At 30.9% G+C, this 25,181-nt stretch overlaps 2 protein-coding genes across 3 annotated transcripts in view; both read right to left on the reverse strand.

The window, feature by feature from the left end:
- Positions 1-13,434, reverse strand: part of LOC129229966 (transmembrane and coiled-coil domains protein 2-like) — a 39,906-nt gene extending 26,472 nt beyond the window's left edge. The window contains exons 1-6 of the mRNA XM_054864348.1: positions 13,207-13,434; positions 6,350-6,527; positions 4,248-4,476; positions 4,065-4,109; positions 981-1,046; positions 775-857 (exon numbers count right to left, since the gene is read on the reverse strand). Coding sequence (XP_054720323.1) covers positions 775-857; positions 981-1,046; positions 4,065-4,109; positions 4,248-4,476; positions 6,350-6,527; positions 13,207-13,434 — 829 coding nt within the window. The remainder of the gene's footprint in view (positions 1-774; positions 858-980; positions 1,047-4,064; positions 4,110-4,247; positions 4,477-6,349; positions 6,528-13,206) is intronic.
- Positions 1-25,181, reverse strand: part of LOC129229967 (RNA-binding protein Pasilla-like) — an 83,624-nt gene that overhangs the window by 38,465 nt on the left and 19,978 nt on the right. The window lies entirely within an intron of this gene.

Genomic DNA, 25,181 nt, shown 5'->3' on the forward strand with positions numbered 1-25,181 from the left:
TTGGTTTTTAATTGTGATCTATTCAAATATAAGGAACTATTATGTACCATAATATGAAGAACTAACTTTGTTCTACTGGACATTACTCTATTTTTTCAGTATGTTATATAAATCAGATAAGTATGTACATGCAAAAAATTTTTAATACAAATTTTGATATTAAAGCCTCTAAATTAACTTGAAACACGCTAAATTTTGATAATTAGGATCCTTGGTAATTTTCCATATTGTCTCCAAAGTTTGTGATGCCAAATACTAAGAGCTAATGGGTTTCGGCCAAGCTGATGTTGACAGAATAAAATGATTACAGACCAAAATTTAGCTAAAAGAGTACAACTATCAAAATATCACCCTACTTGTTTCATTACCAACTGACATCCTTTGCCTAATTTAATGAATCAATCATAAAATCAAGATTATCGAAATAGATCCTCAAAAATAATGTGCACATCAAATATTAGTTTTGACTTACAAAAGCTAAGAGGTTTGGATTTGAAGAGAAACGTATTGTTGCCATTTGGTAAAAGAGAAAGCAACATCTACTTTTTATAAAGATTTTCATGTGAATTGATATGGCAAACATTCATATTTAATTTTTATTTCAGATTTTACTCAGAATGTTATGTTAACAGTTCAGCAGGGTTGGCAAGTGGTAGCCCCCCTTAAAAAAAGTGTAAAAAAAAAAAAAAACTTGTTTCTTGAAGTTAATAAAAATGATAGAAAAAATAGTGTAGTTAACATGAAATATTGATACATGTATCATTTCAAACTCACTTTCAAGAGAACTTATATTATCAGCACTCCCAAAACGATTCTTTATTAAATGAGCAAATTCACGAGGCTTGGACATTACAGTTCTGCAGTAAAAGAAACAAAGCATAATTTACTTCCATCCATGACATGTATTTATTAAAGAATATTGTACTAGATACCTTTTTAAAAATATAATCAGAAATTTTACAAACTGAAATTAAACTCACTCAGCAGCACTGTGTGTTGCTTGAGTTAGGCCAGATAAACCTCCTTTAATATTACCCACAACACCCCTGCAAGAAAAATTAATAAATCCAATAAATAAAAATACATAAAATCTATGATATGCAAGGAAATAAGTCAGATTATAAAATATAATGTTACAATAAAGGTAAAACAAGTCAAACTTAGAAGCATAAGGGAGATTGAAGTTCAGAAAAAGGGACGATTTTCGCATTATATATTTTTTTTAATTAAATTTTTTATAATTAAGTAAGTGTCACCTCATAAAGAAAATTTAATAATGGAAATGATTTTTAACTTATTTTTGGTATATAAATATCTGAAATAGAACTTTAAATAACTCGATCACTGAAATATAGAAGTATTTTAAGATTCCATGTCCCCTTTTCAATCCCTCATCAAAAAAGTATAAAAAAGTTATAAACAAAAAATGCACCAAGTAGGATATTAATTACTTATGTATTACATTAAATTTAAATTACAATACTGATCTTATTTCAACACAATTTCAAAGGTTACAGTTAACTCATGCAATAAAAATTAGGGAACAAAAATAAGTTAACAGCTATACTTAAGGTGTACTTAAAATATATCACCAGCTCAGTTATTCCATCCGAGGACTGCAGTTTCGTGCTTTTTAGCATTCATCAGCTCGGAATAGGAATCACATGAGCTGGAGGCGAAAAACCTCTTGAGGGAGACAAGAGAGTCAAACAAACTGGTAGCCTCCAGCTCATGTGATTCCTATTCCGGGCTGATGGGGGCTAAAAAGCATGAAACTGCAGTCCTCGGATGGAATAACTGAACTGGTGGTGTATTTTAAGTATTTCTGCCTTAGCCCCTTCTTAGGTTGGCAACTTACTACAAAATATACTTAGGGTGTTTTTAAAAAAATTGATGTAGCAATGATAAAAATACGTATTTTAATTCCTTGTAATATTACTAATGACAAGTAACTTATTACACTAATTTTATTGTTTAGTTTACAAGTTTTTAAAATAACTAAGGTAAACACACCAGTAGTGGCCACTTCAAGGTTTATACAGTGAAACCTCAATAAGTAGTTGACTGGTTAAGTGGTCACCCCCCGTTTAAGTAGTCGTTTTTCTTTGGTCCCGACAAGGTCTCATTCACAGTAATGTAAAAATGACCCTCCTTTACTGGTTACCAAATTTAATTTTACCCGCTTAACTAGTCACTCAAAAGTTGTTTTCTAAAATTCCTTTTCCTTGTCGGATCTTAGAAAATAGTGTCGAACTTAGTTGAAAGGCTGTTTGATATTTATTTTCCTTGAAATCTCGATCCTCGGTTCTGGTCATTCAAAGCATAATTCTTGTTGTGACTCTGCCAAGTACCGAGAATATGAATCTAACTCCTTCCAGTAAGACAGACAAAATCCAATACCTGGAGAAAGTTAGTCAGCATTTAACATCCATTCACAAGGAACAAAAAACACAAAATTTAAAGCTTGATGTACGTTAGAAGAGAGAGTTCTTTTCCGTAAGCAATAACTTCATCAGTCAACATTGAAAGATTGTATTAATGTACCGTGACTACATTGAAATAAGTTGTTATTAAGTAATGTATAAGTAAGAGAAAACAAAACAAAGTAACTATCATTAGTATTTTTCCCCCTTTTTAAAATTTCCACTAATTTATAGACATTTCTTACATAAGCTATTGTTTTTCTCACAGAATTCTACTGCTATTTATAAATATTTGTAAGGCTTTTTTTTTCTTTAATTTCCCACTCCACATAAGTAGTCACTCCGCATAAGTGGTCAAAAATTTTTGGTCCCTTGAGTGACGACTTAACGAGGTTTTACTGTATTTGGAAAAAAAAAAAAAAATAGGATTCCAGGTCTCCCAATGGATTTAAAAATGCATCAAACGTGCTGAAGGTATTGCCTCCTGCACGTTTTAATTCATTGGGAAACCTGGAATCCTACTTTTTCAAGTATAAACCTTGAAGTGGCCACTACTGAAGCACAAATACAAATGTGAGGAAATACAAATACAAATGTGACGACCAGCAACAGGCTCTGGGCCCAGCTAGGCTGGTCCTAGTCAATTAATTAGTCCCCAATGAAGATCAATGGCCCTCTTAAAGCTATCCACTTCCTTGCTCATTACCGCCTCTTCCGGTAAGCTATTCCAAGTGCCCACGACCCTGCTAAAGTAGTAGTTTTTCCTGATTTCCAAGTTAGCCTGAGATTTAAATAGCTTAAAACAATGACCCCTTGTCCTGCTTTCCCCGCAAAAATTTAATCCATTTACATCTTTCATTTTGATAAATTTAAATAACTGAATCATGTCCCCTCCGACTCTCCTTTGCTCCAGGCTATACATGTTAAGCCTATTAAGTCTGGTATCATAATCTAAATCTGAGAGTCCCCTTACTAATTTAGTTACCCTTCTTTGAACCCTTTCCAATACAAAAATACCTTTCTTCAGATAAGGCGACCAAAACTGAACAGCATACTCCAGATAAGGTCTTACTAAACTCCTATATAAAGGCAGAAGAACTTTCTTAGATTTGTTTGAAATAGATCTATTGATAAACCCAAGCATTAACATAGCAATAATAACATAGCAATAATAACAAGCATACGCACTGGCCACTACTGGCATATTTACCTTATTTTATTTTTTAAAAATTAAAAAATCAAACAATCAAGTTCTTATCCTTTGAAATTTGATTCTTTCTCAAGAAGTATGCATCTATCAAATATTTATTAATAATTAAAAAAAAGGAAAATACAAAGATTATTGAAATAAAAAATTGAAAAAGCCAATCTGTGTGTTCAAAGTTCAAAATAACTTTCAACTAAGAAATATTAAACCATTTTGACTGCTTGATAAAGAAAAACGAAATTATTTCAATTATTTAGAATCACATATTCTGCTTATTTTTTCCAAAATTTTCTAAAACAATTTCCAATATTTCATGAATAAATAGTGTTCCTATATGTATTCATGAATAAATAGTGTTCTTATATGAGATACAAATGCAAAATGCCTAAAAAGGGTTTTTTCCCCTTCAAAATCTACATAAGAAAAGAAATTACCCAGAGAAACCAGTAATTCCTTCTTTGATGTTAACACCAACATCTCTAAAAATAGGAAAAAATAATTAATGTTTTTATCTTTGTCAGTTTTAAATATTTATAATTGAAGGTAATCTTAACATAAAAAAATTACAATTATGTAGTAGAGAAAATAAGCAACATAAAAGATTAAAACAAGTTTACTTCAAGCCTTGTCCAACATCTCTCAAGACTTCTCTCGGTTGCCAATGACTACTGCTAAGTCCATGTGTTTCTAAATCACGAATTCTTTTGTTGTATGTTTCCAACTTTTTTTGTAACTGTGCAATGGATTGGGCAGCTTTCAAATTCTTTTTTTCAAACACACTTTTGATTCTTTGTAATTGTTGTTTATCTGCACTTGAAGCCAACTTTAAATACTCGTTAACATTTTCTATAAAAGCATTTAGAAAAAGAATTAAATTAGATGAAAATAGTAATATAATTGCATTAAAAATTAGAGAAGCACATTACAATAATTTAGTTCTATTACAAATATCCCAATTATAAATATTAAACACTATGCAAATAAATTTTGATACAATCTAGGGAGCTATGAATATACATGTTAAAAATGCTTTTATGATAGACTCATTTATAAAGTAAAAAAAAAAAGGTAAGAAGTAACCAGTCTATACAAAGAAAGAAAAATTTGTACATATTTCAGTTTTTGAAAGATAAAATGTGTTAGGTGTCCCCCTCCCTTAAAAAAAAAAGATTTTATTCAGGGCAGGGGCGAATTCCGGTTCACGGAAAAATACCAAAACTTTTTACAAAATTACAAATTTAATTAGTGTTCACACTTTCTGTTGTCCAATAGCTAACTGTTACAGAAAGGCATATAGTTTCAATCAGAAAATTACCTCAAATCATCTTCGGAAATTATAAATTAATGCTACAATTATCTTTCTATAAAAACTACAAAATCTATATAATAAGCCTCCTGGTCTAACCAATCATGTACAGTACACAATGTTACAGTGTTTCACAACATGCTAAAATCTTAAACAAAAAGTTTCACACTTCCATGATTAAAACTGAGAGAGGAAACTCTGTTTTAGATGAATTTGCTAAAAGGAAGGTAGAAGGGAGTTGGCAAGAGAGCTTAAGGGGTTGTAAGCAAATTGGTATAATGTGATCTGTTTTATGGAATTGGTATTTTATGATATAGAAGAATGTGGGGCAAAGTGAAATTGGTTAAATATTTTCACAGCTTGCAGTGCCGCCCATCTAACAATATTTTAACTAATTTCTTAAGCATACAGTTGGTTCCAGTCAGAACATAAACAGCTCTAAAGGCCGAAGAAAACAATAATGTGATACAAATGCTTCAATGCTTTGTAATTTATCAAAAATATTTTCGTTATTATAAAAAGATAAAGTTTTGTAATTAACATTTTGAGTATTAATTGAGATTTAGTAATGTCCAGCCGGTACTTATTTAGTCAATACTAAGCATGTTTTGATTTTAAATGTACAGTACTATTTGTCAAGTTCATGAGGGGCAAAGTGGGAAGGGGCAAATTCACTCATTAATAATCACTTAAGTAAATAATTCATTAACATTCCTCTTTTTTTATTGATTTACCTATATATTTATTCATTCATTTATTTTCTTATTCATTCACTCTCTCTCTCTCTCTATTTGATTCACTCACTTATTTTATATCACATGTTGATTCATATTTTTTTTATTTGTTCATTGCTTCATATTCATTCATTTAATCATTCATTTCTTTATTTATTCATTCATTTGATGAAAAAAAATTTTAATAAACAAACAAAAACTACTATATTGGAAAAATATTTTATTTTTCATTTTGTTCCAAGCAAAAAAAAATTAAAAATTTTACTTTTTTTAAGGTACACATTTATTGCCAAAAATAAAAAATAATATTTCAATACAAGTACAGAATACATTGCTCTTTTTTTATGTAGTGTGAATTTCAAAACAGATTTCCTATTCGTTCATTTTGAAAAGAATTGATAATAGCTATTTCAGTTTGACCCGCATTCCTCTACATATGACTACACTTAAAAAATAGGAATCCTTAATAATCTCTCCTTTACTACACACACATTCACACACACACACAAAAGAAAAGAAAGATACTGAACTTTATTAGATATCAAAATGATTTTTCTTTAAATGAAACAAAATAACTATTATGCATTTCTCCAATAAACATCATAGACATAGCAAAAAGTTTTTGAACAATTTGAATGCTAAAATAATAGCGTTAACTAAAAAAAGTTAACCTGCATACCATCTCTAGCAGTCTGTCCTTCTTTAATAAGCTCTTTAGTACGAGCTATTTTCTGCAGTGTTTGCTCTATTGCAGCTCGTGTTCGTTGAAGATCAGGGCTGTCAATGCTATCTTGTAAAACTAGTTGACTATTAGCAGATTCATTTGCACTGCCATTTGGACGCCAAACAGGAACTTCCTAAAATATTTCAAGTGTCTGAATGATTAATGCAATTTAGCAAGAAAATTAGTTGTATAAATGACTGAAATATAAGGTGACTAGAATTTAGAGGAGAAAAACTAGGACACACATATAGTTGTCACTTTTTCCACAGCCCAAAGTGTTAAACTTTATAATAATTTTCTGAACCCTTTCCCAGATAATGCAATTTTAAGAAGGATCCTACTGCCGGAAATATTTCTTCATCTTTGTTTTACTGCTTAATGGATTTCTTTTATTATGTCAAATACTTCAGTGATGGGCATTCCTTACTTTTAATCAGTACTACATTATTAAAAAAGAACTATCTGAGTTCTAATAAATTAAAACTAAGATTTTGATCCTTGCAAAGAAATAACATCTGTTCTATTTCTGAAGAACAAAGATTTAGGGGGGGGGGGGGTGCAAGGGCGCCTATATGCAAAATTGTAAGAGGGTCTCAGATATTTTCCCCATGGTTTAACAGGATATTTTCCCCATGGAAAACTGATTTTAGTGCAGATTAGAGTTATTAAAATTTGATGATTTTAATAACTTATTCATTAACGGCTGGAGAAGAAATGTTTTCACATTTTTGCAAAGAAAAAAGTACTAAAAGCAAGGAAATTCTAATTTCAAAGGGGGGGGGGGCTTGAGCCCCCCTTGCCCCTATATGGGCGCTCTTGGAGGGGAGGGGGGCAAAAATAAGAAAATGAATTAGTTTCATTATAGGTCAAGTCTTTTAAATATTTTCATCAGAAACAGGGACATTTTGCCCAAAACTGGGAATTTTGAAATGACGAGCCTGACTGGAACGTCTGGTCACCTTAAAAATGTTTATTTTCAGTCTTAACAATTGGTGGTCTTTAAAAGACTTAAGTTCTAAAAGAACTACCTCTTTGCACATATACGAGGTCTGTAAATTAAGTAATGAGACTGGCAACGTTGCGTTTGATCTGGCAACACTGGAAGCGCGGGGCTTGGTGGAGTGGCAGAGGAACATGTTATCCACCTTCAGTACGAGTTTGACCTCGCTCAAGTCATTTGGTTGTGCGTAGCGATTGTTTTTTTTTGAAACAGTTTTTTCTATTATGTTCTAAAAATGAATGACATCAATTTTGAGCAACGGTGTGCTATCAGGTTTTGCTTCAGACTTGGGCACAGTGCAACGGAAACTCTTCTTAAACTTCAGCAGGCCTACGGAGATAGTGTTTTGTCAAGAGTCCAGGTTTTTCGGTGGTTTAAGGCATTTTCAGAAGGAAGAGAGTCGATTGAGGATGAACCATGAAGCGGAAGACCTTCATCTTCAAGAACCGATGAAAATGTCGACAGAATCCGGGATTCAGGGGAGCCGACTTGCAAAAACTATTGAGGGGGCTAGACGCCGCCGGTGATCCATGGGTTATGTAATCCCACTGCGTCCCCCCTCCCCCCTTTTCCAAAAAAAACTAGTTCAGAATTTTTGAACCTTCAAAATGCCAATTTACATATTTTCTGGTGTATATGATTTATACAATACAAACAATATGTGGCATGGCGTTTTCAGTGTCAATCTAAGAATTTGTATACCAATTTTCTGGTTCAATTAGATCATGTCACTTGTCTTCAGTGTGGGACATTTTTACAGTTCTATTTTGGGGGAAGTCGTGCAGTTCCATGGCTAGGCATTGATATAAGGTAGGGCACTTGACTTGCCTGGAAGGGCACTCCCATTGCGCCCAAATACAAAAAATATTGGGAGAGTGGGGGGCATACCGCGGGTTTAACCCCAGGAAATTTTCTAAATTGGAGATGGAAAAAGTAAGTTTTACACTTTTTTAAGCATTTTAGAGTAATATATTATCAACATTAGAATCTCGAAAACTCTACTCTCGCTAACTCGACACATGTTTTAGCTTTGAAAAACGGAAAAAAAATACCCCACATGTACGGTATTTTTGTAAAAAGTTAATTTAATTTATAGTATAATAATTTTGTTTTTAGACTATTACAGAATAGTGAATATATATATAAAAAGATTGAAATTATATTTAAATAAATCTTAAACTATCATTAAAAAAAATAAAGCATAAGATATTGCTGTCGCACTTTGATTAATAAGTGAAATAGCTAATTTAAACTTGCTTTGAATAAGGCTCAGAGCTCATCAAATAAAAATAATATCAAACAATTAATTTGTTTAATAAAGTTAATATAGTATATAAATAGCGGGTTTTTATAGGGTCTTATACCCTAAAAATATTTAAGTATTTGAAAATAACTAATGCAGTACTATAGTAATATAATAATAAAATTGTACTAATATTTCGAAGTTTTAAATCTAACATTCTATATGTAGTTAATTCTCTATTTTACAGAGATTTTTAAAATTGCTTTAAATATCAATATTAGGGCTGTCTTTAGAAAGGTGCAAATGTCGACCGCCTGACTAGATTACTGAATTTGAAATCGTTGACGACTGGTCGAATATCCAATTCATCCAAACTATCTGGGTGGTTATGAAGAACAGCCAAGTTGTTCAATCGCTTCTGCAACATTGTTGATCGGACAGACTATCCGCAGGTTCGCACACTGGGACAAATTCTAAGCGCTCGCAGCAACGTAACACTATCATTATTCACACCACTCGTTTTCAGTTAACCTGCTTTTTACCGTAAAAATTATTTGTTGTAACCCATTACTGAATGTATTTTACAAGGTAACTATCTTCAAACAAGGAAAATAAAAAACAATGAGACAAATTTGTGAGTTTAGAAAGCATTAAATAACTAATAATTTTCTTAAATTATTGGGGGGGGGGGGGCTCTGCTCCCTCAAAATTTTTTTTGAGGGGGCACGGGCCCCCTCAGGCCCTATGGAGTCGGCGCCACTGCCGGGATCTTGTGTATTCAGATCGTCGGTTGACAGTCAGAATGATCGGGGAAGAGTTAAATTTGACTCACACCACCGTTCATCAAATTTTGACCAATGAATTGGGGATGAGAAAAATCTGCGCAAAAATGGTTCCAAAAAACCTTTCGCAAGACCAGAAGAACATCAGGAAGGAAAGGTGCCTTGACTTTTTGAATTCAATTGAAAATGACCCCCATTTTCTGGAACGTGTCATTACTGGTGACGAGTCTTGGGTGTTTGAGTACGACCCAGAAACCAAGCGCCAGAGCATGGAGTGGCACACTTCAACCTCTCCGAGGCCAAAAAAGGCAAGGATGGCGAAGTCAAAGATCAAATACATGCTGATTTGTTTTTTTGATATTCACGGAATCGTCCACAAAGAGTTTCTACCACAAGGTCAAACGGTCAATCGACTCTTTTACCGAGAGGTTCTTGAAAGACTTCGAAAAAGGGTCATTCGTGTGAGACCAAACATCAAGAACAAGTGGGTGTTGCATCACGATAATGCTCCTTGTCACACAGCAATTTTAATAAACGAGTTTTTGGCCAGTAAAAACATTCCTGTGGCTCCCCAGCCTCCTTATTCGCCTGACTTGAGTCCTTGTGACTTTTTTCTCTTCCCAAAGTTGAAAAATCACCTCAAGGGAAATCATTTTGGGACAGTCGAAAACATTCAAACGGCTGTAACCGACCAGCTGAAGGTTATTCCAGTATCGGAGTTCCAGCACTGCTATGAGGAGTGGAAGAAACCTCTCCAGCGCTGTGTGGCCTCAGAAGGAAGTTATTTTGAAGGTGACAATATAGAATTGTAATTCTTTTTGAATAAAAAATTTAAAAAAAAATCAGTCTCATTACTTAATTTACAGACCTCGTATATGCAGGAGTGTTTGACTGAGAGCTTTCATGATCATGTGACATTTTTACTCACCAGGTTTTAGGTCCTTAGACAACTAGACCATTGATAAAAAGACTAAGAGAAGTCTTACAATGTTAAGGAGTTGATGGTTGCATTATTGAAGTTATGGTCAATAGGTAGCAGAATCTTCTGTTCTGGACATTAAATCACTACTAAAGTTGAACTGAACAGTCATCAAAACTGAGGCAATTTCAGTGTACAAAATTGCACCAAAAAATGTAAAAACACACTACTAAATTCTGTAGTAAGAAGATAAAATATTTTCTTAGTATTGTAAAAGACCTCCAAGTGATCGGTGCTAAAAGATGGAGGAGAATGGGGTTTGATAGAGCAAGATGGCAAAAACTTTTAGAGATGGCTTTGGCCTGTCCTGGACCGTGGTTCTGAAGAAAAAGAAGTATTTTTCTACATGCACAGTACTCTGTTCTCAAGTATCCTAAGTAAAGCACTTAAAAGCAAAGGGATGTAATTGCCAAAATTAAAAATTTGTAGATAACTAGTACAAATGGTAGAAGAAACTCTTACTGGTTTTGCAGCAAGAGTTGGTACTAGTAGTCCTGGAAAGGAATGTCATACTATACGATTAAGAAAAGCTCTTCAATGAAAGTCTACCTATGGTTGAACTTTGCATGCATTTTACTCGAAACTTTAAAGAGTAGATTTACAACCTTTTGCTTCTCAGTGCATCATATTATTAATATCAGCATTCACGAAATATACTGGAAAAGTTAGAATTTTGAGAAAAATACATATTTTAATCGAAGTTATTAATGAACTGTCAAATAACCTCCTCGGGGGGGGGGGGGGCTGATGAAAAAAAAGGCTTTATTATTACCTTACTTGCAACAGAAAAGCATGCTCCTTAGATATAGTGAAGTTTATTTACAAAAACTGATATAAGGACCTTTTTAAACAATAGTTTACCTTTGAATATTGCATTTGTAGATGAATAAGTAGTGAAGTTATCTCATAGTTAGCTGCGCTACAAGATATAACTGACTGGGATTCTCCTAAAAAAAGGTGATATCAAAAGGACATCCCAGGCAGAACCTTCATACATATAGTCCTTTCATGAGGACGAAGAACTAGTCTAACTGTTTACATACCTTGAATGTTCTCATCCTCTTTCATTGATAACGAATGACTAGGTAAAAAATAATTTAAACTATTTCGGAAAGAATAACCCGGAAACAGAAGAAAATTGCAGCAAAAAATTCGGACCTTTATATTGAACAGACATTTAAGGAAAATGTTTATGTTCAGGTTCAGAGCTCATAGTAGCCTTAAACACTTAAAAAAATTTTATTTCCCATATATATGTAACATAAAATATAAACAATTTCCCCAACTTTAGTAGTTTTATGGAAAATAAAATTACTAAGGTTAAAGAAGATAAAAGAGATGTGCTATGATAATGCAAATAAAAAAAATTTGGGAAAGGATAAGTTTTTGATATGAAACCATCAAGCACATTAATTTTCCAAAATCTTTCTATGTGTCATTCCTAATTAAATAATGTAAGTAATAATTAAAAATTAACAAAAGAACAAACAAATTTAAATTTTCCATCTAAATAAAACCAATTATGTGACATCTTTATCTTGAAATTCCTAACCTATGCCTATTTTATGCAATAGTCAATCCTACACTGTTGATATTACAATTACCTCATATATTCAAAAATAAAAACCTTGGTACTGTTAACAAATTTGAACAATTTCTTTCATAAAAAATTGAAAAACAATTTAGTTCACAAACAACATTCTAAAACATAATAGATTAATTGCAAAAGAATCCAGCAAAATATTCTTAGACATGGTTAATAAAAATTACTTAACAATACCTAATGTTAAAAAATTATATTTTTTATTGCAACAAACTTAAAACTATTTCAATATTTAAAGATGGCAAATAAGTCTGCAGGGTAAGACAGTTTGTTATGATATATACTTGTATATTTAAATAGGAAACTTACTTGAGAATTCACTTGAAATTAGTCAGAGGTTGTTAATGTTGAAATGCAAACAAAAAATGTTAGCTTCAATGAAAATAATTTCTCGCTGTAATCACTTAAACTTTTGTTTTTCAGCAAAAATGTCATTCTGTCACACATGGAATTGCCCTTATTACAAAGGCAGCTGGTGCACCAAAAAAGGGGGGGGGGGGTCAAAATAAGTGTGTGGGGTTGGGAGCGTGGCCCCTGAAACTTTTTTTTTCTTTTGTAAAATTGGACTATATTAAAGGCATTTAACATTACTCATTCTATGGCATGACCTCTAAAAATGAGGAATATAGCCTCAAAATCGAGATGGATAACCTCTGTACATTTTCACCTTCCAATTCTCCATTTTTATGAAAGAGGATAAGAAAAGTCCATTTACTTGGAATTTTTAGTTTTTACTTTTGTGATATAAATCACTCCACCCTCAAAAAAATCATTTTTCAATTGCTATTTTTGACTCTGAAAAAAGAGGGGGCAAGGCCCCTTTACTTTTGAAAATGAGAGGGCAGTTACCCCCCTCTCCCTGTACAAGTCACCTATGCCTATTATGTATGACGATGTAGCATTGTATACAAATTCCCTATAATTAATAGTTCCCTAATTCTGGGATTTTATGAATCTAAAAAGATAATTTAAGACTAAAACGTACTTCAGAAGAATCTCATCTATTATAGTTGGTACTGGGGGGGGTCTCCTCAGTAAATTTTGTATCAAAGTTTTACTGCACAGAGCTTATTATTTTAAGATTTACTCGAGAGAAAAAAGGGGCATATAAAAATAGAGATGGCTTTCAAATAGTCATCCCCTAAACTGAATTACAAAAACACAAACTTCATTCTACAAAATTTTATGAGGAATATTTAGCTTACCAGTTCTGTAACATCATCAGTATAGTTTTGTTCATCAGCAGGAGTTGAAGACAAAGGCCAACATGTTAAATAAGATGAGGTAGAAGGAGTACTACCCCCTGAACCTCCATAATTAGGAGTCAAAACAGAAAGCGTGCTGGAAGATTGTGCTGTTAAATGCTTAGGTGTGTTATTTCCATTGCTAAGAACACCACTCTTACGAGGTATGACAGGACTTTTACGTTTCATTTTATCAAAAAGCCTAAAAAATCCAAGAGTGAATTTAGGTTTTCCTTATACATCAAGCATTCTCATATTAAAATACCAATAGAAATTTTAATCACAGAGATTTGAAAGCTGGCATTCTGTCTTGGGAAGATAAAGCGCAGTATCTGCAAAAATGATTTTTTGGGACATTTAAAGAAACATGTTTTGGATTCCATACTAACAGTAGGGAGAGGTTGGAATTAGAGGTTTTTTCTGACTGTATTTTCAGCGGAAACAAAATAAGCAAGCATGCGTAATAAAGCTAAAGTACAATAGATGACAAAAATGAAATAAATGCAGATACTGGGCTCTACTTTCCCATGGCAGTACTCGTCTAAGTTAGAAAAACAATTAAACACATTTTTTAGGGCACAAAATAATTGCAAGCATTTCAGATAATTTCTTGCAAATAAGCAATTTAGCAGAAGATAACAAAAAACTTAGGCTAGGCTTCTATTTTCTCCGAGGGGAGTGGGGATAGCTGAAGATATTTAAAAAAAAGAAAAAAAAAAAAAACTTATGCTAGACTTCCATTTTTCGGGAGGAGGGGGGGATTAACTAGAAAGCGGATTATCAGTAAGAACCTCTAAATCTTTTTTAAATTTATTTCATTTTTAAATACATTTACCACACTTAAACAAATCTATACCAGAATTTTAGAATGACAGAGGTGGATTCAAATTATAGCAACAACTTGTTCTTAGAAATCAATATAATTGTCAATTAAAAAAAATTAAAAATGTGAATGAAAATATTACCTGATAATGATGTGAAGTTTCTCGATTTCAATAAATTTTTGTAAAACACTGCCTACAGTCCAGAATACTTTAAAAATTGTAGACAGATGGGAATATATTCACAAAGGAACAGCATATTATTTGACGGATTGAAGAGAATAATTTTGCCCACAGAAGAAATAATTTCGATGAACATAGAGTTGTAGGAGGTGGTAAAATAATGCACGGCCTTCGAGAGACTGTTCATAACCCTCATCTTATTTGAATAAAAATAGTTACCCAATTCCTATTCATTTCTTTGTGATGTGAATGTTTATGATGTTTGAAATATTTATTTAGCTCTCATTTGCTTGATAAACATGAATTAATTTTGTGACAGGGAGAAATTTTTCAATGTTGATACTTTACATACCAACCAACTTATATATCAGGGGTTCTCAAACTGGGTGCCGTAGGAGGAGGCGAGCAGTGCCTCGAAGTGTCTATGGTATCAATATATATATATATGTTAGCTGGGTTTGCCAAATAAGGTCAAATAGACTAATAAAGCCATCCCCCCATTTTTTGATTTAGCATGTAGTAAAAATTCGCTAGATCGTGACTTCATCGCCATCAGAAAGGCTAAGTGGTGATATAGCGTTTTTTACAAGTGGTTTTTAACAACCAGACAAAACTGTAGCAAAAGTTATTGCTGAAAATTGATGTACAAACGACCTGATCTTATTTTGCTTCTACATGGTTTACTGTAGGTTGCTAGTGTAAAAAGTTCTTTATAGTTCGTGTAGCCTAAGTTATGTCGTTGAAGAATTCAGAAAGATAAATGCCACTATGTATCGTTATTTTTTCCTGTGATTTGATAACCTACAAAAGCAAATTGTTAGGTGTTAAGGTTGTGGTTTCCTTTTGAAACAATCTGGTGTCCATATAATATGACAACGGATTATCGGATTGAGAATATGATCATGTGCTGTACATTATATTGTGCCATTAGTGCCAAAAAAAAAAGAAAAGCAGAAAATATGGAATTATCAGCAGCCCTGAATATGACTATTGTTTTTTTTCTTTTCCATGGAAGTGAGAATGAAATTTTTGATAATGTTCATGAGGTTATCAAAGGTGGTTCAGTATGTATTGATATTAAAACTCTTTCAATTTGTTTTAGTTTCAAAGTACTTTACACTTTCCGACGTTTTGTGGTCAATTCTGCGTGAAGTTATCTTTGCTACACTAGTTTTGCTTATTAAGGCCCGTGTTCCTAATAAGTTCAAATCACTTTTCTTTGCTAAAAGTAATGAAAAACATAATTAATCCTAAAATTTTCATTTGGTTTTATATTTTTTCTTTGCTCTTGTGAGTCATCTGATAAATATGCACAAGCCGGAGCAGTTGAATCATAAAGGAGTGAGATATTAGGTTTTTAATTTTAGGGTAGCCTTATTTGCACACTTACACAATTATCTCAAAAAAAAAAAAAAAAAAAAAACAGAAATAGACTGGGGTACCGTGAGAAAATTCTAATTCTTCAAGGGGTGCCACGAGTCGGAAAAGTTTGAGAACCCCTGTTATGTATCATACCAGATAGGTTGCAATATGTTGCTCAAATTACACATTTTGGACTCTCAGCTCCACTTCTTTTGAAGTAATTGCTGCACTGTGAGTGACAAGCATGGGAAGCACTTTCATCAAGACATTTGAGCAATGGAAAGAAGGCATCAGAAGAAGTGGAACTGATCTATGCTACCTTCTATGTTCTGGAATGTCATGAGAGATGCTCCAGAAGTTGTTTATAAATAAAAATAATAAGAAAAAGGGGGGAAAAAACTCAGAGTGAATAATTATATAGAGAAAGGACCAAAGGGTGAAATTTCTTTGAACTAAAAGCAAAAAAAAATCAAATCTAGTACCATATTCTCACTCTTGGACCTCAAACCATGAGAACTTGAATTCTTTTGCTGAACATTGATAAATAGCCAACCCCAGGCGTACCCACGATAGTATTTGTAGCAAAAAACAAAGTACAATTTAATATGCAAAAATGAAGGCAAAATGTTCTTCCTTTCCTGCTACAGCTTTTCACAAAATATTATCAAAAAAAAAAAAAACCTGAATTTAGTAAAAAAAGCTTTTACTGAAAAAATTGTGATGAGAATTGCAAGATGAGATCGATCAAGTTTGTGTTATTATTTAGCAATGTTTCAAACAAGACTCATTCAGAGCGTTGTTAACGAATTGAAACTAGCAAATGATCATTTGACATTGTTGTGGAGAAGAATATTATATATCGTTTTCCTACACATTTTACCAGTAAAAGAATATAAAACCTAGATAATGCATTCAAAATATTATAAAACTTGATATTTAGAATTAATGTACTGTGCACCTATATTGAAGTTTAATGTTGCATTTTCCAGACTTATACATCGAAAAATTGTCCAAGATCTTATATTTTACCCGATTACACTTATGACCAGTGATGTTCCCATCAATTTTTCTGAGGATATACTCACAGTAATTCATTATGCACAGTATGTGCATGCAGTCACAAGCAGTTCAAAAGGCGTTGATTTATCAAGTGTTAAGAAATACAGAAATAAGGTTACTTGTCGAAAAATGTTGTTAGCATTTTTGCTTTAGGAAAATTTAAAAATGCGATGATAGAATCTGAATTAGAAATGAAAATTTTTGAAGCTTGAGAGTATACACTATAATTCTAAAAAATGTTTGAGAGTATACGGCGTATATGGAGTATTCCCTATCACTGCTTATAACAACTTCCAAAATCAGGAGCTGGAACTGCTTTTGAATTAATTAAATAAGAACATCATACTTTTTTAAATACTGTGTGTACTGAATTACTCAATAGTAAATACAAAATGATTCAACAAGAATTTTTGTTACTATCCAGGGTTCCTCACTTTCTTTTTTGTTCTGCATAACTAGCTGTGTCACACAGCTTGGCACGGTGTACCTCAAAAATAAAAGTTAGGTCAAATGACACATATTTAACAATCAGGCTTAAATAAAAGTGAAAAACATGTAAAATTTCCGATCAGAATCATGACAACAGCTTCCAAAAATCCCCATTAATACTTTGATATTAATCTCTATAAGTTTCCATTTGAATGAAGGAACTTTGTAAATCAGGTTAAGATTGCCCCAAAAACTCCAATACCTGAATGAATAAGGGGAACTATAGCTAAAAGGGTAATTAGACTAAATGCAGGGGTTCCAAAGTAGCATCAACAGACCCTATAAATCTTCATAGAACAAGGACAAAGTCCTTATTCTACTATCTACATTAATCCCCGAAAAAGTCTTACTTGAGAGCAAAGAAAAGTCCCTAAAACCAATTAGAATGAGGACAATAGTCTCTAAAATTTTTCATGAGAAAAAGAAAAAAAATCCCTAAAATTTCCCATTAGAGTTAGGACAAGAGTTTTACTTAACACCCTGATAGAATAAAGGATACAGACAGATAATGTCAAATCTTCTCAAAAAATATCTATCTGGATAAGGAAAATAGTTCTAAAAATCCCTTTCCAAACAAGAAAAAAAAATCCAAAAGACATCAACGTTCTCTCTTTTAAACCTCAATGGAATTGGAAGAACAGCTTCAAAACATTTCCTTTTAAATAAGTTCAATAATCCCCATTAGAATAACAATGCAAGTCTCTCAAAATCCACACCATCAATTATTCTCAAATAACGTTAACGCCAAATCTAAAAGTCCCGATTCGATTAAAGTCAATAGTGAGAGTTTGTAGTAATATTACTAAAATAATTGCTTATCTTCTACCGGCAGTGTAAAAAAATAAAGAAATAGCAAAAAATAATAAAAAGGAACAATTTTTAAACCCTCCTATTACGGGAAAAGCCTCAAAGCAAAAGTAAGAATTTTATTTGTTTACACTTAATCAAAAAATGGCAACAGATATTCTTTTCAATGATTTACAAATACAAACAAATACAAAGGTGAACAGGCACTGTGCCCAGTTAGGCTGGTTCTAGTCAATATATTAGTCCTCCATGTACAACACTGGCCCTCTTACAGCTATTGACCCCCTCTCTCATTACAGTCTTATCCAGTAAGCTGTTCCAAGTACCCACAACCATACTAAGTAAAGTAAAGTAGAAAATTTTCCTAATTTCCAGAGAAGCCTTGGATTTGAAAAGTTTAAAACAATGACCCCTCGTCCTGCTTTCCCTGCAAAAATTTAATCCCGCCGACATCTTTTATTCTGATAAATTTAAACAACTGAATTATTTCTTCTTCAACTCTCCTTTGCTCCAGGATATACATATTAATAGTGAGCTTCCAATTTTCACCATTTTGCATTGAAAAAAGGGATTTCCTGAATGCTGATCTCCATTTACTTCTCTGTTCAAACTCAAGATCTCCAACTACGACCGAAAGATCACAATCATTTATTACATGAATTTTATATTCTTATTATGACATTTTGCATACTCATACCACTGTCCAGCTATCTATCACTAAAAATATTTAAAAATTACATATCCTGAAAATGAAAAAAAAAAAGATCCATTTTGAAAACAAATGCTATTTTAATACACCAACAAACTTTCTTTTTAATGGTAACAGGGTAAAAAAAAAATTTAAAATTTATTTTGAATTTTTTTAAAATTTTGTTAATCATTTATTTATAACTATTTAATTATTATTATTATTTTTTTTTGATAAAGCCTGTTTTTGAGTTTAAATCAATATAATATGGTCATAAGCATAAATGTGATAACATGGTGGGATTTATTTTTGTAGAAAATCCTTTTCTGCATAACTACTTATTACAAAGAATAGCAACTACTAATAGAACCGAATAGCCAATCCTAAAAATATAAGTATGAATTCAAGTTTTTGGAGCAATATTATAAAATTTTATACTTTGAAATACTTAATCTTTAAAATGCTTGTTGAAACTTCCAAATGCTTATGACTAGAGCCTCGGTAATATGCACTAAAAAAAAAAAAAAAAATATGCAGGCAAATATGCATTAAAATAACCTACAATCTGCATTAAAAATGAAAAAAAAAAACATTACTAAATTATTACCAATATAAAGGGAATTTTTCACACATGAATAAAAAACATGGCTTGCCATTTTATTATCACATTTTTTAAGGCTATAAATAATATACATTAGAACAGTAATGAAAACAGAAAGTGGGGCGTCCATTACTTTTATTGCAAATATTCACCATTAAGCTCTTGAACTTAACTTAGTATAAGTGCGCTAGACAAAATCTCTTGCTGATTTCCCCCCACATGCCCAATGTTTTTTTCCCCCTACTGGCTACCAGCAGGACAGTATTTATTTCCATTTGTTGCTTAATCATTCATTCTTTGTGAAGAATAAAATATGATATATTTGTTTTATATCTTTTTTTAAAAAGTAATAACTCTAACAAGCAATTGGAAAATGCAGTAATATCAGGGGGCAATCCAGGATTTTTTTCTTGCTACCTATATTTGTGAAAGTATTGCATCATTCTATTTTTGTGAATGTTCTTTTTTATCAGCATTGTTTTTGTGAACTTTTAGAGGCATCCTAATTTTTGTAAAAGAGAAGTAGAACAAGTGAAATTTTAGTTCAAAAAGTGTAAATGTCATCCAGGATTATTTTTAACAGGTTTTGTTTTTTAGGTGGGGGGGGGGGGGGCGCTAAAAACTTAAGAAGTACCAAAAATACCATCATAATTTCAGCTTAATGGGCTATGTAATGTGTACAATATTGGAAATTATGAGAAAAACCGTGCCCCAAAATATGTTAAAGGATTGTGATGATATTGCATAAATACACTTTGGCGAGAAACAGCTAAAAATTAGTTAAAATACCACAAAAAGGTTGCTATTTAAGCGATTGTTCATATAAACCTGCTTAGAATTTTATTTTATGAGTAAATTTTTTTTAAAACAGAGAAATAAGTTTTATATTTTAAAATGCAAATTGTTGTGAAATTTTAAATGTTTTTGTGAAGCTACTGATTTTATTACTTGATTTTTGTGAACGTACCTATTTCAAAACAAGATTTTTGTGAAGGTACCGAAAAACGGTAGCAAAATCAGCCTGTATTGGGCCCTGAATATGCATTTATTATTTGAAAAAAAAAAAAAAAACTACAATTTTACTCATATGTACCAATGTTAAATGAAGCAAAATATGCAATCACATTTTCATATAATCCAGACTACCTATGACTTAAGCATCTTCTTGTGAAAGTGAGTGCAATAAGGAGAAAATAATGCACAGAAACAAGTTAGAAACTAGACCTTGATTTATTCAAAAAAGCTCCTTTACCAAAGGTTACAAAATATTCATAATTTTAACAAAACAAAACAATTTAAGGCCCGGATTTTAATGAGTTTTAAATTTTCACAGCAAAGGCATATTCACCAAACACACAAATTAAACACAACTATGGAGATCTTACCAACACTTACATTATCGAGGCAAAACATGATATAAAACAATATATAAATATGATAAAATTAAGTCCATGCATACATAATTTAAAAAAAAAAAAACTTGTACAAACTCTTATAAATTAGCTACTTTTCTCTATGCTTTGATTTGTCATACCTATAGGGCAAATATATTTTGAATATGTTTAGTGCTTTAGCAGTTGCTTAAATAGCAACGTTTTTTTGCAAAACAAATTAAAAAAGAAAAACCATACATTTTCTTGACAACCTTTAGTAGTTTACAAACAAACAAAAAATTAAACTCTTAAAAATATTTTTGTGTTGCTTCTTAGACCCGGTAATAGTTCATTAATCTCATAACATTATTATTATTATTATTATTTTTTTTTTTTGAGAAATAAGAGTAAAGTACTGGTTTTTATAAATGGCTTATGAAAAGATGTTGTTTAAAATATTTAAAAAATGGTTCTTATATTGATATTTCAAGCAAAATATCAAATATGACTAAGGTATAGACAATTTCGTTTCATCTGAGACCTAAAAGATGCTAAAAAGAAATATGAATTTTAGAACTAAAAAACAAAAAAATCTTGCCTTATTTAAGAATAAACAAAGTAAAATTTCCCAAACAAAACAATAAATTTGTGAACATTCAGTTTTATTTTCAGACAAAAAGTCATAGATAGTTCAATACTTTAACATAATTTATATTAATGGAGATAGAGCAATAAATTGCTTTTATACTAGCGTCACATTTCACAAAAAACACATAAAGTTGCAGGAATTTCCTTCAATTTTGTTTATAAATGATGGTACATAAAAAGTTTTCAACAAAGCTCCCGTTATTACCCTCCCTTACAAAGGAAGACCCTACTAAGTCTCAAAATGCGGGCAATTTTCAATACGGATTTGTGTCAAAATGTCCTAAGCAAACCAAAGTTCTATATATTATTTATAAGCATTTTCTAAGAAAAAAAGGTAAATTAATAAGGAGATAGAAAAGACTAGTTTTCTTTTAAATTCATCAATTTGAAAAATTCCCCATTCTCTGCATCATTCAAAAAACAAAAACTCATTTATTTCACAGCTCAACATAAATACATGAAATTATAACAGGAGAAAAAAATATAAAACATACTAATGAAATTATTAAATAGTAAAGGAGAAATGCACACATAAAAATGGTTAGAAAAACAATGATTCTCTCATATTTTTATAATACGGTAAAAACCATGATTTGACTTAGATAAAATACCTCTCGATGATTGATACTGATTAATGAATTGTGAAGTAGCTATGTAAACTCTGTAAAATCAACATTTTTATACAATTATTTTGTACAAACATTGCATGCAAAATAAAATGTTAAAACAAGTTCAAAACTAAAAAGGAATAAAAATACATGCTTCAATTTTGAAACGAAGTTCGAAATGTTTTTCTAATCTAATTTAAATCATTAAAATTCCGGGCCAAAATAAGCATTGAAAATTTGTAAATGACTTTCATGAAGAGACCAGATCAAATATTGGGCAGAAATCAATTAAGGGAAACTTTTGAAGAAATTCAAATACTTTACAAAAATAAACAAAACATCTTGATTTAATTTATGTGAAAATAACAAAAATACCCAAGGAAATTTTTCAATTGTACTTAAAAACTGTAGAAAATCATTAATTGTTTTCAAAAGATATGTAAAATTACAGGAAATAAATCAACAAAGCACATTAGTCTAAAGTTTTATTTTTATTCTTGTTTTATTTTATTTATTCATTTATTTTTTGTCTTCGGGGTCAGAGAGTGGATGATGAGTTAATTTAAGAGCAAAATGCAAAGTACTTTTAAAAAATTTCCAATAAATTAACAACAACATTCTTTATTTAAACAAATGCTCAATAAAAAAATTATGAAGACAAATTCACTACTTTTTTTTTTTTTTTGCTTCTTGGAAAGGGAGAAAAAATATTTTTATTTTTTATTACATATTTTGATCATTCTAGGTCTCTTCATACAGCTTTATATCAATTTGACAAAAAATCAAGGCTTTTTTCACAAAAATAATATTTTATAACATAATTCCATACACAACAAAACACAATGACAATATTTCAAATCTCAAAGCTTAATATATTTTTAAGTCTACAATTATTTGTTGAAAAATATAACGATTTAAACTTTTATATTAAATTTTCACTGAGGCAGTAGGAACAATAAATTCCTTAATCTCTTCATACAATAATTTTGCGGAGATTAAGATTCAATTTTATAAATAAACTGATTATCACTATGATTAAAATATAGAAAATTGCATAGCATTTCTGATATGAAAAATTAAGCACTAATAAACTCTCAAAGCACCATGTCAATACAACATTTTAAAATCAGAATTGTCTAATTTTTTGATGCATGAAAATCAAATGGCTGCTTAAACAAAAATATCAAAACTTCTTTATCATTATCGAGGCGCTTGTACAAAATCAGCAGTTTTAAATAAGTTTACAGATATTTCATTAAAAATGTACTAGAAGGTTACAAAACACTTTTTTGAAGTGCTGAAGAAAATTGGTAAGTTTAGAATGGTTAACAAATTTTCAATAACTTCCTTATGACTTTCATAAAGCTAAAAATTCCTCAATCTACTACTTATAATTATTTGTTTAAGATTTAATTTTAAACACTAGCTCATTAATTCTGCTCTTATTCTTTATAATAATTGTAGCAGTAAAAACGCATTTGTTTAAGCTCGTAAAAAATGTAAAATTCATTATAATGTAACTTGATAATGTTCAATATGAGTTGACTCTTCTTTAACACAATATGAAGGGCTAATATGAGAACAAAATGGCGACTTATGTAAATAATAACATTCTGTAAACAAATGCTTCATGCTAATAATATTAATTTTAAGAACAAAAACCAAGCGTCTTAGCATATGACATCTTCTAGTATTTCGACATCATATTTTATCACAACACTAAATTGAAAAAAGCAAAATTTTAGACTGGCATAACTTAGCTACATTTTTTAAAAATTCCCATTACATATTTTAATCCAAGTTTCATATTATATTGGAAATATTGTTCAACGTTTTTTCTTCTTTTACCAGTAAAGTCCCGGTTATCCGGAAGTCAAACGACAATCAGGAACATGTATTTTTGCAGCAAAAAGCAAATACCAATAGGTTTTTTTTTTGTCAAAATATTGTAAATTTAAACTTTGTTGTTTTTGTTTTATTCATTGATTTTATGTGCTTTCTTCATCGTACACACTTTTTTTTTATATTGATATAAAGTACTGCTGTGCAAAAATACAAAACATTGTTACTGTACTGTATATATTTTCACTGCTTGTAGAAAGTATTATGCATCATTACAACTAAGTTTTTGAGGACGGACAATTTTGCCCCACATTTTATCCTTTTTGCGATTTATCTGAATTTTTATTATCCACAGCACTTGGGCCACTCAATTTGGCAGATAGTTGGAGTTTACTGTACTTTTTTATATATAGAAGCATTAACAATGAAAAAAAAAAGAGAGAAATATTTTTCACAGTGGGGGGGGGGGGAAGCTTTTTAGCATTTAAAGCAATTTTTTTAAACTGTCTCGAGCCCTTGGTGGAATATTTTCAAGGGAAATAATTTCTACTGAGACTAAAAAACAAGGTTGCATAGCAGTGGAGAGCACATTAGTAATATGCATGAAAATAAATTTTGTTACTTTTCAAAACTAGAACATATACTTTTGTGAAATTGAAATTTGAATGCAAGTGTAAGAAAAAGGCATAATGTTTCAGCAAGTCTGAGCAATTCAGCTATCTGTCATAATTTCAGTCATTTGAAAAGGATTAACTATTTAGAGTTAATCACCAATAGTATAAATCTCAATTCCAGCCTGATTTTTGACAGCTTATATGATATTGAATTGCATTAACAGCATAAAAACAATTCATAATGAATTTATGTTTGAGTTCTAAAAATTTTATAAAGGGGTGCTGAAAACTTGGTGTGATTTCTAATTATGTATACATTTAACTATTTCTAGAGATGGAAATAAAAGATTTTTACATAGACAGATGTTAGTTATAAATATTTAACATGAAGTATTTTTTTTTATATTTTATGTTTAGAATGGGAACTTTTAAGAAATCTAGCCTATGGAATAAATTAGTATGTAAAATGTTATGCCAAATAAATAAAGTAAGATTTATTCCAATATACTATACAGTTCTTATAAGATCAAGTTTAGAAATACACAGAAATATTAAAACTTAGATTGTATGAAATTTTAACTGAAAATATATTTAAAAAAATTCTATTAAAAAAAAGAGGGAGAAAATGTTTGTTGCTTTTGCTTAGTAATTAAATAAATTTTTTTAAATTAAATTCCTAAAACCATTTACTTTTTTCCGAATAGCAAATAATGCGAGGTAATTCACTTTCATTACCTGAATACAAAGCATTAATAGGAAATAATTTTATGAAATTAAACTTTGTATTGGTTGTAAAGCCTAGATACTTAAATTCTATCTTAGATCAGTGTTGCAAAAATTA

Source organism: Uloborus diversus, chromosome 9 (assembly GCF_026930045.1).
Source record: "Uloborus diversus isolate 005 chromosome 9, Udiv.v.3.1, whole genome shotgun sequence".
In the NCBI taxonomy this organism is placed as follows: domain Eukaryota; kingdom Metazoa; phylum Arthropoda; class Arachnida; order Araneae; family Uloboridae; genus Uloborus; species Uloborus diversus.